Source organism: Telmatherina bonti (assembly GCF_933228915.1).
Source record: "Telmatherina bonti genome assembly, chromosome: 8".
NCBI classification, from domain to species: domain Eukaryota; kingdom Metazoa; phylum Chordata; class Actinopteri; order Atheriniformes; family Telmatherinidae; genus Telmatherina; species Telmatherina bonti.
In genome coordinates this window covers 29919020-29932896 of record NC_136626.1, presented here as the reverse complement: position 1 = coordinate 29932896, position 13877 = coordinate 29919020, and the positions used below count along the sequence as shown (strand labels likewise).

General features: G+C 47.0%; 1 protein-coding gene across 2 annotated transcripts in view; it reads right to left on the bottom strand.

Moving 5' to 3' along the window:
* Positions 1 to 13877, bottom strand: part of usp24 (ubiquitin specific peptidase 24) — a 43510-nt gene that overhangs the window by 10790 nt on the left and 18843 nt on the right. For both annotated transcript variants that reach the window (XM_079245239.1, XM_079245240.1), the window contains exons 35-53: positions 13701 to 13862; positions 8926 to 8996; positions 8679 to 8839; positions 8546 to 8607; positions 7264 to 7455; positions 7065 to 7179; positions 6769 to 6913; positions 6565 to 6684; positions 6358 to 6483; positions 6103 to 6201; positions 5254 to 5336; positions 3979 to 4120; positions 3771 to 3890; positions 3469 to 3683; positions 2384 to 2508; positions 2162 to 2303; positions 732 to 882; positions 539 to 634; positions 77 to 180 (exon numbers count right to left, since the gene is read on the bottom strand). In XM_079245239.1, the coding sequence (XP_079101365.1) occupies positions 77 to 180; positions 539 to 634; positions 732 to 882; positions 2162 to 2303; positions 2384 to 2508; positions 3469 to 3683; positions 3771 to 3890; positions 3979 to 4120; positions 5254 to 5336; positions 6103 to 6201; positions 6358 to 6483; positions 6565 to 6684; positions 6769 to 6913; positions 7065 to 7179; positions 7264 to 7455; positions 8546 to 8607; positions 8679 to 8839; positions 8926 to 8996; positions 13701 to 13862 (2431 nt within the window). The remainder of the gene's footprint in view (positions 1 to 76; positions 181 to 538; positions 635 to 731; positions 883 to 2161; positions 2304 to 2383; positions 2509 to 3468; positions 3684 to 3770; positions 3891 to 3978; positions 4121 to 5253; positions 5337 to 6102; positions 6202 to 6357; positions 6484 to 6564; positions 6685 to 6768; positions 6914 to 7064; positions 7180 to 7263; positions 7456 to 8545; positions 8608 to 8678; positions 8840 to 8925; positions 8997 to 13700; positions 13863 to 13877) is intronic.

The following is a 13877-nucleotide window of genomic DNA, read 5'->3' as shown; positions in this document are numbered from 1 at the left end:
CGCTGCCTCGTCACAAAGATACTGAAACGGGCACATGTGTGTGTGTGTGTGTGTGTGTGTGTATGCATTTAATCACCTCAGTTTCTTTTTGGTGTGCAGGTAGGTGTGGAAGAGAAAGTTAACGGCCAGTTGCAGACTTTCTTTGGCCATAGGCTGATAGTCTTGATGCTTCAGTTTTGTCTGTAAAGAGATTTAATATGTTTTTCATTATTTATGGTAAATACTGCGCTAACAGGTCAATTATGTGTCATTTAATCCTGATAACAAAAAAACCCCAATCTTTTTTTGAACTGTTGTCATCTAATTATTTAAATGAAGCAAAGATGGAAAAATGTGACCTTTACTTGCATTTCTGCAAAAAAAAACTTTGAGTTATTTTATTAGAAACCACAGAAGATTTAAGGTTCCAGTAAATTTTTAGTAAAAGTGTTTCTCCTTTTGTCTTCGTTTTGAAAATGTGGCACAAGTAGGGTCAATATCTCTGGTCTGCATCTTTAGGCTGTACTTAAATATATATAAAACAGACAAAACAACATACTGCGTTGACTGAAACCAGGGAGAGAATGAAGTTGAAGTAGTCGCTGTTGTAGACGTCTCTGTTCCTCATGAACTTTAGGTTCTCATCTCTCACCATCTGCACGACACAAACGAGGAAGTCATCTTACCCTCTGGATGTTACGCTGGTGTGAAGACAGACCTCGTTTCACACAGGAAGCTTGAAAACACTTTACCTGGTAGATGCTGGCAGGCATCTTCTCTACAAACAGGCCCTTTTTCTCCCCCTTTCGGACCAGGCGGGTGAGGAGGGTCAGGCGGTCGTTGTTGGCTCTTGGGGGGCGCGGAGAGGACTGAGGGGAAACATCAGGTGAGGACGGGGCAGACCTGGAAAATGCAGAAATAATTTGCAGATAATAAACGGAAGCTGGGATGTTAAGTGGTAATGTTTCTGTATAAAAAGCATTTTTTGGCATTTAAATATGACTTATACATTTTTATATCTGAAGCCTGTTGTGTGTCATTTATGTTTATGGATGCATTAATTATAGATGTCCGTATTATCGGCATACCGATGATACTGGCCGATATCAACATTAAAATGCAATATTGGAAATGAATGACTTTTTTAATGACAACATTTACACAACAAGCACATAACGTATATCAAACTCTTCAGCTAAGTCTCCTCTATCTCAAAATAACAGAATATAAGATGTATCATTTATAGTTTTCCAAATATTTTTGTTTGTTTGGTACAACTCGCTTCAAAAATATTGGTACCAGCTGATATCGGTATCGGAAAAGATTAGTTCAAAATAAGTATATAAGTATAAGTATATAAGCCAATATTGAACTTCCTTAGTATTAATGTAAGGCATTTATTAATCATTTTATCAGTGCAGGCTTTTTCATACAAAACTGACACAAAATGCAAAATAACTCCTAATAAACTAACAGTAAAATCAATAAAAAAAATAAAATAAAAAAAACCAACAAATCCCTCAGCTCTGATGTACGATAATAACATTATCCTAGACCAGATTTAATGGTTGGAAAACCGGGAAATAGTCTGTGTTTGCAAGAAAAACAGAAGAAAAAATACAAAGGGGCATTAATACCATCTAGTTTAAAATGTGATACTTAGTGAAACATTGAAATAAAGTTAATTAAAATAAGACTAAAATAAAGAAAACATAAAAAAAAGCTTAGTTGAAATCCAGACTAAAAAAGTTGCTTCCTGCTGCTCTCAGGTCTTCAGGAAGGCGAATGTGAGCCATAATAAAACAATTTCTCAGCACATTTAGTCTTCTGACTTTAGATATCATTAAGGCTGAATTTATATCAAGCTTTCTTATTTGAATCTTAGTTTGTTTACATGACAAGCCTGGTTTGTTTGGGGGAAACCAAACCCTGATGCGGATCAAAGAAACAAACTCTGATCTGTCTAAAAACAAAAGTCTCAGTTATTGTCAAGTCGACTAAACGTCATCAAGTCGCCCATCATGAAGCATTAGATGAACAAGTTTTTCTTCTTCACCCATTCTCTTGTCTTGTTATGATTTAACCAAATTTTGAGACTCGGTTGGGATCAGATTTATTTTATTCATGTGGTGTAAATCCTCAGAACAGGACAGGACTTCCTGATCCCAGAAACCTGACTCACAGCGTAAGATCCTCAGCCTCCTGCCTCATGATGCTGACTCTGCTCTTCTTGGGGAGGACGGGCGAGTTTTGGTCACTGATCTTCTGATAAAACAACATGTAGGCATTCCAGTATCGCCTCCTCACGTCAGGATACGGGTTGGCTGCGTGCACAAACACTCAGATGAAGTTTCCGTGTCACATGACAAACAAACAGATACACACAGTACTGCCAGTTACTCACACTGGTCATAAACTTTGGGACGGTACTCTCCGCCAAAACACTCGTACTCCAGGGTTTCATCATTCATATCAAACTCCTCCACCACATTGTCATTAAACTTGTACCAGCGTCCACGGGCATTCCCACTTTAAGACACACATGAAGGAAGAGGAGAGAGCAAAGGTAAAGAAAAGGATTTCTATTTTACTCATTTATGAGAGGTGAGATGGTGAAAGCTTGGTGGTTTAAGTGCAATTTATCATTATTTAAAAAAGTAAACTTAATTGACTAAGTAGCTGTAAAATGTGCATCATCTTCTGGACAGAAATGGGTTTATGATCCCAAGCAGGAATAGGAACAAGTGAGAGCAGAGTGCTAAAAGCTGGCGTTTGCAGTCTTTTTATGTTCCACTACCCCAGTGAGCATTCCTGCCTGTTGGAGCCAAACATCTGGAGACATTTACCAACTAAACCAGCCCACACAAAGTCTGATGCTGCATTCAGGCGCCCCAAGGAGGTCTTTTATATTCTGGAAAACCAAAGCAGTGGGTCAATGTGCTCCACTCCTTGACTTCTTATGCAATAGACAAGAGAGGGGAAATGCCTCTGAAAAGCTCTGCAGCATGTAGAAACCTTCCAGCATAAAAGCTGTAATATTTCTGATCTTCAGAGGTAAATCTCGAAGTATGCAGCTGACACTGTTCGTGTCAGCCTTCTCCGATACGAGAGGGAACATGGCTCTACGGATGACTTTGTGAACTGGTGTGAGGACTCCCATCTGATGTCTTTAAGACAAAGGACATGACCTTTGACTTTAGAAGGAAGCCTCACACTCCTCAGGTCACTCAAATCAAAGTAGTTGTCCAGTGAGTAGAGTCCTATAAGTACCGTGGGACTATAAATGACTGGAAATTTAACTTAGAAGAAAAGTGTGCAGCGGTGGTAAAAAGGGGTCACCACGTTGCATGTGTTGGAAATGTTCATTTTATGTGATTGTATGTTTATTTTGTGTGTGAACATCAGTAAGCCACCTCCAAGCTGCAAACCAATCCCATCTACAGGTATAAATAAAGTTACTTGACCTGACCAGAGAATTATCCTTCTCACCGTCTGTCTTTAATGAAGGAGTAGTAGTGGCCAGCATGTGCCTGACCACTGTGGACCACAACCCCGACCAGTTCATAGTTCTCTGAAATGGTGACTTTCTTCCTGGGTGATCCCCCTGAGGTCCCATCGCCTCTCCCCTCGCCTCCCTCTCCGCTGCAGTCCTGGCGAGCCATTCCAGAGACGGTGTAGGGCTCCATGTTCAACACCCAGGGGAACTGTTGGTGAAAAATCATAGAACTTCATAGATATCATGTTTTATAAGTCAGGTATTTAAGAATAAACAAAAAAAAAAAGCTTCTCACTCTGATCTGCTCATCATATTTGATGGAGCGTCCGCTTTCCCAGTCAAAGCCGAAGCGCATGAGGTGAATGCAGAGAACACTGGGGAGGGATTTGATGCAGGTCCTCTTCACCGTGGTCCTCTGTGCAGATCACACACAAGCATAGGAACCGTTGACTACACGCAGTGTTGCCATGGCAGCTTAAAACCGTGCAGGGGAGTCTACAAACCTTCTCCTTGCATTTTTCACAGTAGTAAGAATTGCTGCCCTCTAGCACCTCTCCTCTGACAAACTGGTCTAAAGAGATCTCTAAACTCTGGCAAGACGTCACTCCGAGGTTCAGCGCCATGAAGGTTTCTTCACGCTCATATCTGTGGAAGAGGAGCTCCATAGTCAGATACTGCATGTAATGAGAGGAGGAACAATTCGGTGATGTCTATATTTGTCAGAGGAGTTGGAGAACTTAGCCCAGTTCTTTGCAACAAATATTATGGTATTAATTCTTTCTATTTGAACATGGGTAATATTTTGGGGTGGGAAGGGAGAAAAACAAAAAACAAAACAAGAAAACAAAAAAAGGCCTTTAGCACTTCATGTAAGGACCTTCATCCAACTGGACAGTCCACCAGCACCTTCCTATGACGTCCTCTCTGGCTGGGCGACATGACGACATATAGTATATTGTTTGGACAATAGAAAATGTCTATTGTTTCATATGAGGCTCTATTATTTACGCGACAATAAGGTGTTTTACCGCACTATTTTACGCCAAGATGTGCTTTACAGCATGCGTGCTGCAATATATAAACAAACATGGAGAAAGGCTGTAGCAGTTTCAGAGCAGGATAATTTACTAAAAGATGACCAGCCAACCAAAACTGATGAGCTTGTTTATACAAGAGGGGAAATTTCTGTCGGATGGATGCAGTTTGGAAATAAAAAGACCAACGTGGAACTGACAACAGACTGGCTCATAGTCCCAACAACAGACTCCGACACAACTAACTCATTTTAGCACCTGCGCAAGAATCAGGATAAAGAATACAGAATATAGAATAGAGTCAACAAGCAAAAGCAGCGTCAAGTGGTGGCGAAAGCTCTCATATTAAACTCCATACGTAAACGCTGCAACAGGCTTTTACCCATGAAATGTCCTACGGCCATAGTTCCCATAGATGGAAGGAGATCACTGCTGCCGTTGCCAAGCACATCTGACACATAACTGATGACTGACACAACATTACAGAAACAATTTTATAATGTTATGTATATCATTATGGGGATTTAAAATGAGCGATATCTGGATATGAGATTTTGGTCATATCGCCCAAACCTAGTCTCTGTGTGCTGTGCTTGTGTTGTTCTCACTCATATTTAAGTTGCTTTGGATAAAAGCGTCTGCTAAATGACTGTAGAATAGAATAGAATAGAATAGAATAGAATAGAATAGAATAGAATAGAATAGAATAGAATAGAATAGAATAGAATAATAATGGTTACACACCGGTGCGGGCAGTCTTTACAAATCTTCTGGTCGGAGAAAATTCCCTGAAATGTGTTTTTGAAGATCTGTTCTCGACCCATTTTCTGGAAGAAAAAAGTTTTGCAATGATTGAATCATCAAACTTAAACACAGGAAGTAGTTGTGAAGGCATCAAGGTGCAGCCAGAACGTAAACATCCCAGGGTGTTTATCTGTGTGAAAACATCATTTCAGCCCTGCGGCTTCTGGATTATTACTCGACATCTAAGAGAAGATTTAAGACTGATGTGTGCTGCGCCTCGATGACATTCCTGGAAGAGGAGCAGAGCTGCTTACAGACAGTTAACCACAAGTCAGCTTTGGTTGTTTTAAGTCAAAACTTCCATGTTACACATTTTATGCATCATGCATGTTAAGATGAGTGGTGCAGAAAATAACATCGCCCTGAAGCAATCAGAAACTAACGCTTCATCGCTCTGATTTCACTGCTTCCTCTCACAAGCAGAGCGATCTCTATCAGGAGCTGCTGCAGCTCACAGTGCTCGCCGTTTCTGATCCGCTGATTGATGCCACATGAATACCTAAATTTTGAATGTTGTGTTGACAAACATGTTTGCCTATAATGCAACTTGAAGTTGACAGACTTTAAAAGCTATTGTGCACAATAAAGCTGCGACAGACACAAAATGCAGGCGATGCTAAACATATTTAGCATGAAGACCATCTCGAAATTTCCATGGCAACTCAAAATGGTGTCCATGCTATCAGAGCCAGTTTTGGGGATGAAACTGCTCCACTGGAAGTTTGTTTCACACCAATTCCTGCAGTCAATATGCAGGAAAGGAAATGGTTCCTGCAGCTGAAATGATACCTTGAGATGCTCATCAAGCTGGTCGACCAGGCTGGTGAAGAACTCGTACGCATCCTGCTGTTCTCTGACATACAGCTCCTTGTTCCACATCTTGAAGATCTGCAAGAGATTTGCATGCAGATGTAAGTCAGGTCTGCATCCAGACTCTGTTCCTTATAAACTAGAACATCAACATAATCAAAATATGTTATTTTAACAGACCAGCGGGGATGATGTCATGACTTAAAACTCACAACTAAACTGTGATGTTGTTACCTTCCAGAAGTTTTCTGGCACATAGTACTGCAGTTTGCTTTCCATCAGGTGTCCAAACAAGGACTGAACCTGGTAGAAGACGCTCTCCTCTGGCTGGTCTGTGTCATCCTCAATGGACAGAAAAGCCTTAAACCACAAAGATTGCAGTCACTGATGTGATCTTCAGCATCTGAACAAGCTCTGCACTCATCGTGGAGAAACGCGTACCTCTGCTAGGCCAGGCTGCATGTACAGCTGCTGGAACACAGCATTCATGTAGCATGTGGCTCCACCGTTCTTCAGTCCTACGAAACCCGAGACCGACCTGCTCTCCACAGGGGGTAGATACTGACAAGACACAGAGTTGACATCATTTCCAAACTACATACACAAGAATACAGACTAATGCATGCCGTTCAGTCGGCGTCTTACGTCAAACTCCTTGCAGAGGGAAGGATCAGACTGATGGTGCATGGACAGCAGCTCTCGGGTGATGAGGCGAAGGTTTGAGAGCGAGCTGTCGGCCAACATCACCAGCACTTCGTAGGCTGCCAGTCTGCTGCTGGCTGTGCTGCACCTGACCACACAATCCACATGATCAAGCTCTGACATTTATTCTAGAAACATGCAGTGCTTCAAGTGTTTCTGCACGGTTTTCAGAAGAAAAACATGAATATACTGGAATGGATCAGAAAATGAGGAATTTGACGGATAAATGCTGTGCGTACTTGGGATGGAAGTCGTGGCTCGGGGCTGGGGAAGGTGTAGGGTTGGAGCTGTTGATGATAATGCGCGAGGCTCGGAACAGGAAGTCATCCAACAGCTGCTGGATGAGAGACGGACCTGTGGAAAGTCCAACATCAGCTACCAGCTACGCATCCAAAATGCAGCATGGATGGGAACATGTGAACTCCTGAGAGCGCTCACCGAGATGTTCCTTCTCGCTGCCGCACAGCGAGAGTAGCGTCTTTATGAGTCTGAGATGTCCTGCGAGCAGGATGTTATCCGCCTCGCTGGTCTCCATCTCGGAACTCCAGCTGGGCTCAAAGTTGTCGAGCCAAGAGATCTCGTCCTCCAGCATGGTGGCTGCGCTCACTTTTAACACCTCCATCTCTGATGCTGGGACAGGTCAGACAGTGCAGAGAAGCAGGGAGGAGAGCAAACGTGTGACATGAAAGTTTACATCTCGCATCAAATACAATTTATAGCAGAAGTATCAGACATATGGCCTGAGAGCTACAACCAGCCTGGGAGAGGGTTCAGTCTGATCAAAGGGATGAATCTGGTCAATATGACAATGATGTAGCGGATATTAACTGTAATCTTTTAATAAAAGAAATTGTCATTCTTAATTTGTCCATTGCATTGTTTTTCTCTAAAGTATTTACAAGGCAGCGGGATTACTTGTTCTGTCATTTCTATATTTCTACCTCCATAGATCTGACTTCAGTTTGTATGATGAGGTGAGTCAGTCAGAGATGGAAATTCCTGGTCCAGGAAGTAAAAGTCCTGCCATGTTTTTGGATCTACCTGTACATTTAGAACAGGTGTTTTCACTAACCGGCTCGTTTACCTGGAAAATAAACCTTGCTCATTAAATTCAGCTGGTTTGGTGACTGGTCAGAACAGCTGCTGGGCAGGACTTTTACTTTTAATTGCCACCTGTGGCCAGGATTACTATGCACATGGAAATACACACGTATGTACATTTAGAATAACATCTAGGTGTTGACAAGTTTCTCTAATCATAAAAGGAAATGCTGTTTTATTCTGTTCCAGACATCTGTGAATAAATGTTTGTAAAACTTGAAGATCAACTGTGATTTGTGAGCTGTAACGCACACAAAAAATAAGTAAAAGTAAATGTCAATGTCGCCCATTTATTCATTTTCTTTACTGCTTCATCTAATTCAGGGATGCAGGACGCTGGAGCCTAACCCAGCTATCATCAGGTGAGAGGCAGAGTACACCCTGGACAGGTCGCCAGTCCATCACAGGGACAAATAACCATGTAGTCTCACATTGACTGCTAAGAGAATTTTGTGTTTAATTAACCTAACGTGTCTTTGGATGGTGGAAGGAAGCTGGGATACCCGGCAGGAACATATGCATACATGAGGAGAACATGCCAACCCCACATAAAAAGGCTCGCTGAATTAAAATGAGTTTGATGCCCCCTGATTTATAAGCTCTGCTAAATATGACTTACTGGTTAGGTCGTCCAGGAGCTGGCATCTCAGATCAAAATACTCCGTGCACTGAGACAGCAACCTGAGAAGAAACTTAACATTACACATCTGCAAACATATTTAATATTACACGACCCATGCAGCCTTTTCTACCTCTGGTTGACGCCTCTCATGACCGATGTGGGACTCCACAGTGGCAGCTGAGCAGTGAGAACAACTGAGATTAGGAACAAGTTGGGTTTCTGGACTTCAGGGAAGGCTGACGTGTCAGACTGGCTCAGAGTGTACAGCTGATCACAAGCCACACGGCGGATCTGAAAAAGCAAGATGGGGAGAAGTGTCTCAACACAATGCGCTAAGACAAACACACTTTGTGCAGTCTGTGAAGAGTGTTATTTACCTCTCCACTGGGAGATCCCAGTAGAATATCAATAATGAAATCACTAACAGAGGGAAGGTTGTAAAAAGATGCTGCAGAGAAACAAAGCACAAGATCATCAGGAATCATAAAATCTGTGGGAGTTAAATATCAAACACTGATGGGAATGTGCTGCAGCTCTGGCAGCCTGGGATTTCAGGGATGCAGAAAACACAAACAGGATCAGTGGTAAAAGGTGGAATATTGTGGAATTTGCTCACACAAGAGCGCGATTCACTTTCTTTACTAATCTAAGACTTTTGATGGTGTCTACGCTGAATGAACAAGAAAAATAAGAGAATCAAACATTTTGACTCCTGTCTGCGCAACATCAGCTGCACTGGCAGGACAGGTGACTTTCCCTGAACAACTGGGATATCTCAGACCAAGAGAAACACCAAAGTTATCCAAGTAATGAAAAAGGCTACCCCAAGTGTCCAGATGATGAGGGGGAAAAAGAATTTAAAAAAAAAAAAAAAAAAGGATGTTTATAGCATAAAGCTCAACTGGTTGAGTTGAATTTTTGTCCATAACCCTTCGCTGCAGGTCACCCATCTGTATCTGACCCTCCTCCTGGACTGTTGTGGTACTCTCTCCGGTGTGTGGCGGAAGTGGGCGTGCCTATTCTCATGGCAACGGATTTTACACCTGATCCTCATTGGACAATGAGCAGTGGTGTACTTAAGGACAGCTCAGCCTTCCAGTCTTCGCCAGACTGTTGTTCACCAAGTGGTAACAGCTCTCAGCCAACTAAGAGTTTTGATCTCCCGGATCTCGACCAGATCCAACCTGTTTTTTCTGTCTTGCTTAGAGTATCCTGTCTGTCTACCAGTCTGTCTGCTTACCAGTCCGTCTGCCTGTCTGCCTACCAGTCCGTCTGCCTGTCTGCTTACCAGTCCGTCTGCCTGTCTGCTTACCAGTCCGTCTGCCTGTCTGCTTACCAGTCCGTCTACCTACCAGTCCGTCTGCCTGTCTGCTTACCAGTCCGTCTGCCTACCAGTCCGTCTGCCTGTCTGCTTACCAGTCCGTCTGCCTACCAGTCCGTCTGCCTACCAGTCCGTCTGCCTGTCTGCTTACCAGTCCGTCTGTCTGTCTGCTTACCAGTTCGTCTGCCTACCAGTCCGTCTGCCTGTCTGCTTACCAGTTCGTCTGCCTACCAGTCCGTCTGCCTACCAGTCCGTCTGCCTGTCTGCCTACTAGTCTGTCTGCCTACCAGTCCGTCTGCCTGTCTGCTTACCAGTCTGTCTGCCTACCAGTCCGTCTGCCTGTCTGCCTACCAGTCCGTCTGCCTGTCTGCCTACCAGTCCGTCTGCCTGTCTGCCTACCAGTCCGTCTGCCTGTCTGCCTACCAGTCCGTCTGCCTACCAGTCCGTCTGCCTACCAGTCCGTCTGCCTACCAGTCCGTCTGCCTACCAGTCCGTCTGCCTACCAGTCCGTCTGCCTGTCTGCTTACCAGTCCATCTGCCTACCAGTCCGTCTGCCTACCAGTCCGTCTGCTTACCAGTCCGTCTGCCTGTCTGCCTACCAGTCCATCTGCCTACCAGTCCGTCTGCCTGTCTGCCTACCAGTCCATCTGCCTACCAGTCCGTCTGCCTACCAGTCCGTCTGCCTGTCTGCTTACCAGTCCATCTGCCTACCAGTCCGTCTGCCTACCAGTCCGTCTGCTTACCAGTCCGTCTGCCTGTCTGCCTACCAGTCCGTCTGCTTACCAGTCCGTCTGCCTGTCTGCTTACCAGTCCGTCTGCCTACCAGTCCGTCTGCCTGTCTGCTTACCAGTCCGTCTGCCTACCAGTCCGTCTGCTTACCAGTCCGTCTGCCTACCAGTCCGTCTGCCTACCAGTCCATCTGCCTACCAGTCCGTCTGCCTGTCTGCCTACCAGTCTGTCTGCCTACCAGTCCGTCTGCCTGTCTGCTTACCAGTCCGTCTGCCTACCAGTCCGTCTGCCTGTCTGCCTACCAGTCTGTCTGCCTACCAGTCCGTCTGCCTGTCTGCTTACCAGTCCGTCTGCCTGTCTGCCTACCAGTCCGTCTGCCTACCAGTCCGTCTGCCTGTCTGCTTACCAGTCCGTCTGCCTACCAGTCCGTCTGCCTGTCTGCCTACCAGTCCGTCTGCCTACCAGTCCATCTGCCTACCAGTCCATCTGCCTATCTGCCTACCAGTCCGTCTGCTTACCAGTCCGTCTGCCTGCCTGCCTTCCAGTCCGTCTGCCTATCAGTCCATCTGCCTACCAGTCCGTCTGCCTACCAGTCCGTCTGCCTACCAGTCCGTCTGCCTGTCTGCCTTCCAGTCCGTCTGCTTACCAGTCCGTCTGCTTACCAGTCCGTCTGCCTATCTGCCTACCAGTCCGTCTGCTTACCAGTCCGTCTGCCTATCTGCCTACCAGTCCGTCTGCCTACCAGTCCATCTGCCTACCAGTCCGTCTGCCTGCCTGCCTTCCAGTCCGTCTGCCTATCAGTCCGTCTGCCTACCAGTCCGTCTGCCTATCTGCCTACCAGTCCGTCTGCCTGCCTGCCTTCCAGTCCGTCTGCCTACCAGTCCGTCTGCTTACCAGTCCGTCTGCCTATCTGCCTACCAGTCCGTCTGCCTACCAGTCCATCTGCCTACCAGTCCGTCTGCCTGTCTGCCTACCAGTCCGTCTGCCTACCAGTCTGTCTGCCTGTCTGCCTACCAGTCCGTCTGCCTGTCTGCCTACCAGTCTGTCTGCTTACCAGTCCGTCTGCCTACCAGTCTGTCTGCCTGTCTGCTTACCAGTCCGTCTGCCTGTCTGTCTACCAGTCTGTCTGCTTACCAGTCCGTCTGCCTGTCTGCCTACCAGTCCGTCTGCCTGTCTGCTTACCAGTCCGTCTGCCTGTCTGCTTACCAGTCCGTCTGCCTGTCTGCTTACCAGTCCGTCTGCCTACCAGTCCGTCTGCCTGTCTGCTTACCAGTCCGTCTGCCTACCAGTCCGTCTGCCTGTCTGCTTACCAGTCCGTCTGCCTACCAGTCCGTCTGCCTACCAGTCCGTCTGCCTGTCTGCTTACCAGTCCGTCTGTCTGTCTGCTTACCAGTTCGTCTGCCTACCAGTCCGTCTGCCTGTCTGCTTACCAGTTCGTCTGCCTACCAGTCCGTCTGCCTGTCTGCCTACCAGTCTGTCTGCCTACCAGTCCGTCTGCCTGTCTGCTTACCAGTCTGTCTGCCTACCAGTCCGTCTGCCTGTCTGCCTACCAGTCCGTCTGCCTGTCTGCCTACCAGTCCGTCTGCCTACCAGTCCGTCTGCCTGTCTGCCTACCAGTCCATCTGCCTACCAGTCCGTCTGCCTACCAGTCCGTCTGCCTACCAGTCCGTCTGCCTGTCTGCTTACCAGTCCATCTGCCTACCAGTCCGTCTGCCTACCAGTCCGTCTGCCTGTCTGCTTACCAGTCCATCTGCCTACCAGTCCGTCTGCCTACCAGTCCGTCTGCCTACCAGTCCGTCTGCCTGTCTGCTTACCAGTCCGTCTGCCTACCAGTCCGTCTGCCTGTCTGCTTACCAGTCCGTCTGCCTACCAGTCCGTCTGCTTACCAGTCCGTCTGCCTACCAGTCCGTCTGCCTGTCTGCCTACCAGTCTGTCTGCCTACCAGTCCGTCTGCCTGTCTGCTTACCAGTCCGTCTGCCTACCAGTCCGTCTGCCTGTCTGCCTACCAGTCTGTCTGCCTACCAGTCCGTCTGCCTGTCTGCTTACCAGTCCGTCTGCCTGTCTGCCTACCAGTCCGTCTGCCTACCAGTCCGTCTGCCTGTCTGCTTACCAGTCCGTCTGCCTACCAGTCCGTCTGCCTGTCTGCCTACCAGTCCATCTGCCTATCTGCCTACCAGTCCGTCTGCTTACCAGTCCGTCTGCTTACCAGTCCGTCTGCCTGCCTGCCTTCCAGTCCGTCTGCCTACCAGTCCGTCTGCCTACCAGTCCGTCTGCCTACCAGTCCGTCTGCCTATCTGCCTACCAGTCCGTCTGCCTGCCTGCCTTCCAGTCCGTCTGCCTGCCTGCCTTCCAGTCCGTCTGCTTACCAGTCCGTCTGCTTACCAGTCCGTCTGCCTATCTGCCTACCAGTCCGTCTGCTTACCAGTCCGTCTGCCTATCTGCCTACCAGTCCGTCTGCCTACCAGTCCATCTGCCTACCAGTCCGTCTGCCTGTCTGCCTACCAGTCCGTCTGCCTGCCTGCCTTCCAGTCCGTCTGCCTATCAGTCCGTCTGCCTACCAGTCCGTCTGCCTATCTGCCTACCAGTCCGTCTGCCTGCCTGCCTTCCAGTCCGTCTGCCTACCAGTCCGTCTGCCTATCTGCCTACCAGTCCGTCTGCTTACCAGTCCGTCTGCCTATCTGCCTACCAGTCCGTCTGCCTACCAGTCCATCTGCCTACCAGTCCGTCTGCCTACCAGTCCGTCTGCCTGTCTGCCTACCAGTCCGTCTGCCTACCAGTCTGTCTGCCTGTCTGCCTACCAGTCCGTCTGCCTACCAGTCCGTCTGCCTGTCTGCCTACCAGTCCGTCTGCCTACCAGTCCATCTGCCTGCTCGTCCGCTTGCCCTCCAGTCTCTTTGTCCAGGAGAATTACATTAAAACCTTTTCTTGCTCCAACCATCTGAAGGCCAAAATAATATCTTTATGAGAAATATATTTTCCTATTTAACTCTAATAATATAATACAAGCACCACATTATTCGAGCCTCCCCTCTGTGAAAAACACAGAAAAAAAAAATACAACAGGGGCTAAAAAAAACACGTCTGCACTCATTTGGGTCTTACATAGCTGCTGACAGCGTAACTGCAGGCAGGTAACCAGCAGCGACAAAGCCTCGCGAGCGATGATGGCGTCTTTGATGGAGACGCTCTGCTGTCGGACACAAATCCCAGCATGCAATGCTGTCGGCGTGGTCTCGCCCTCGCTGCTGGAGCTGCAGTTGCTTCCTGTAAAAACACACA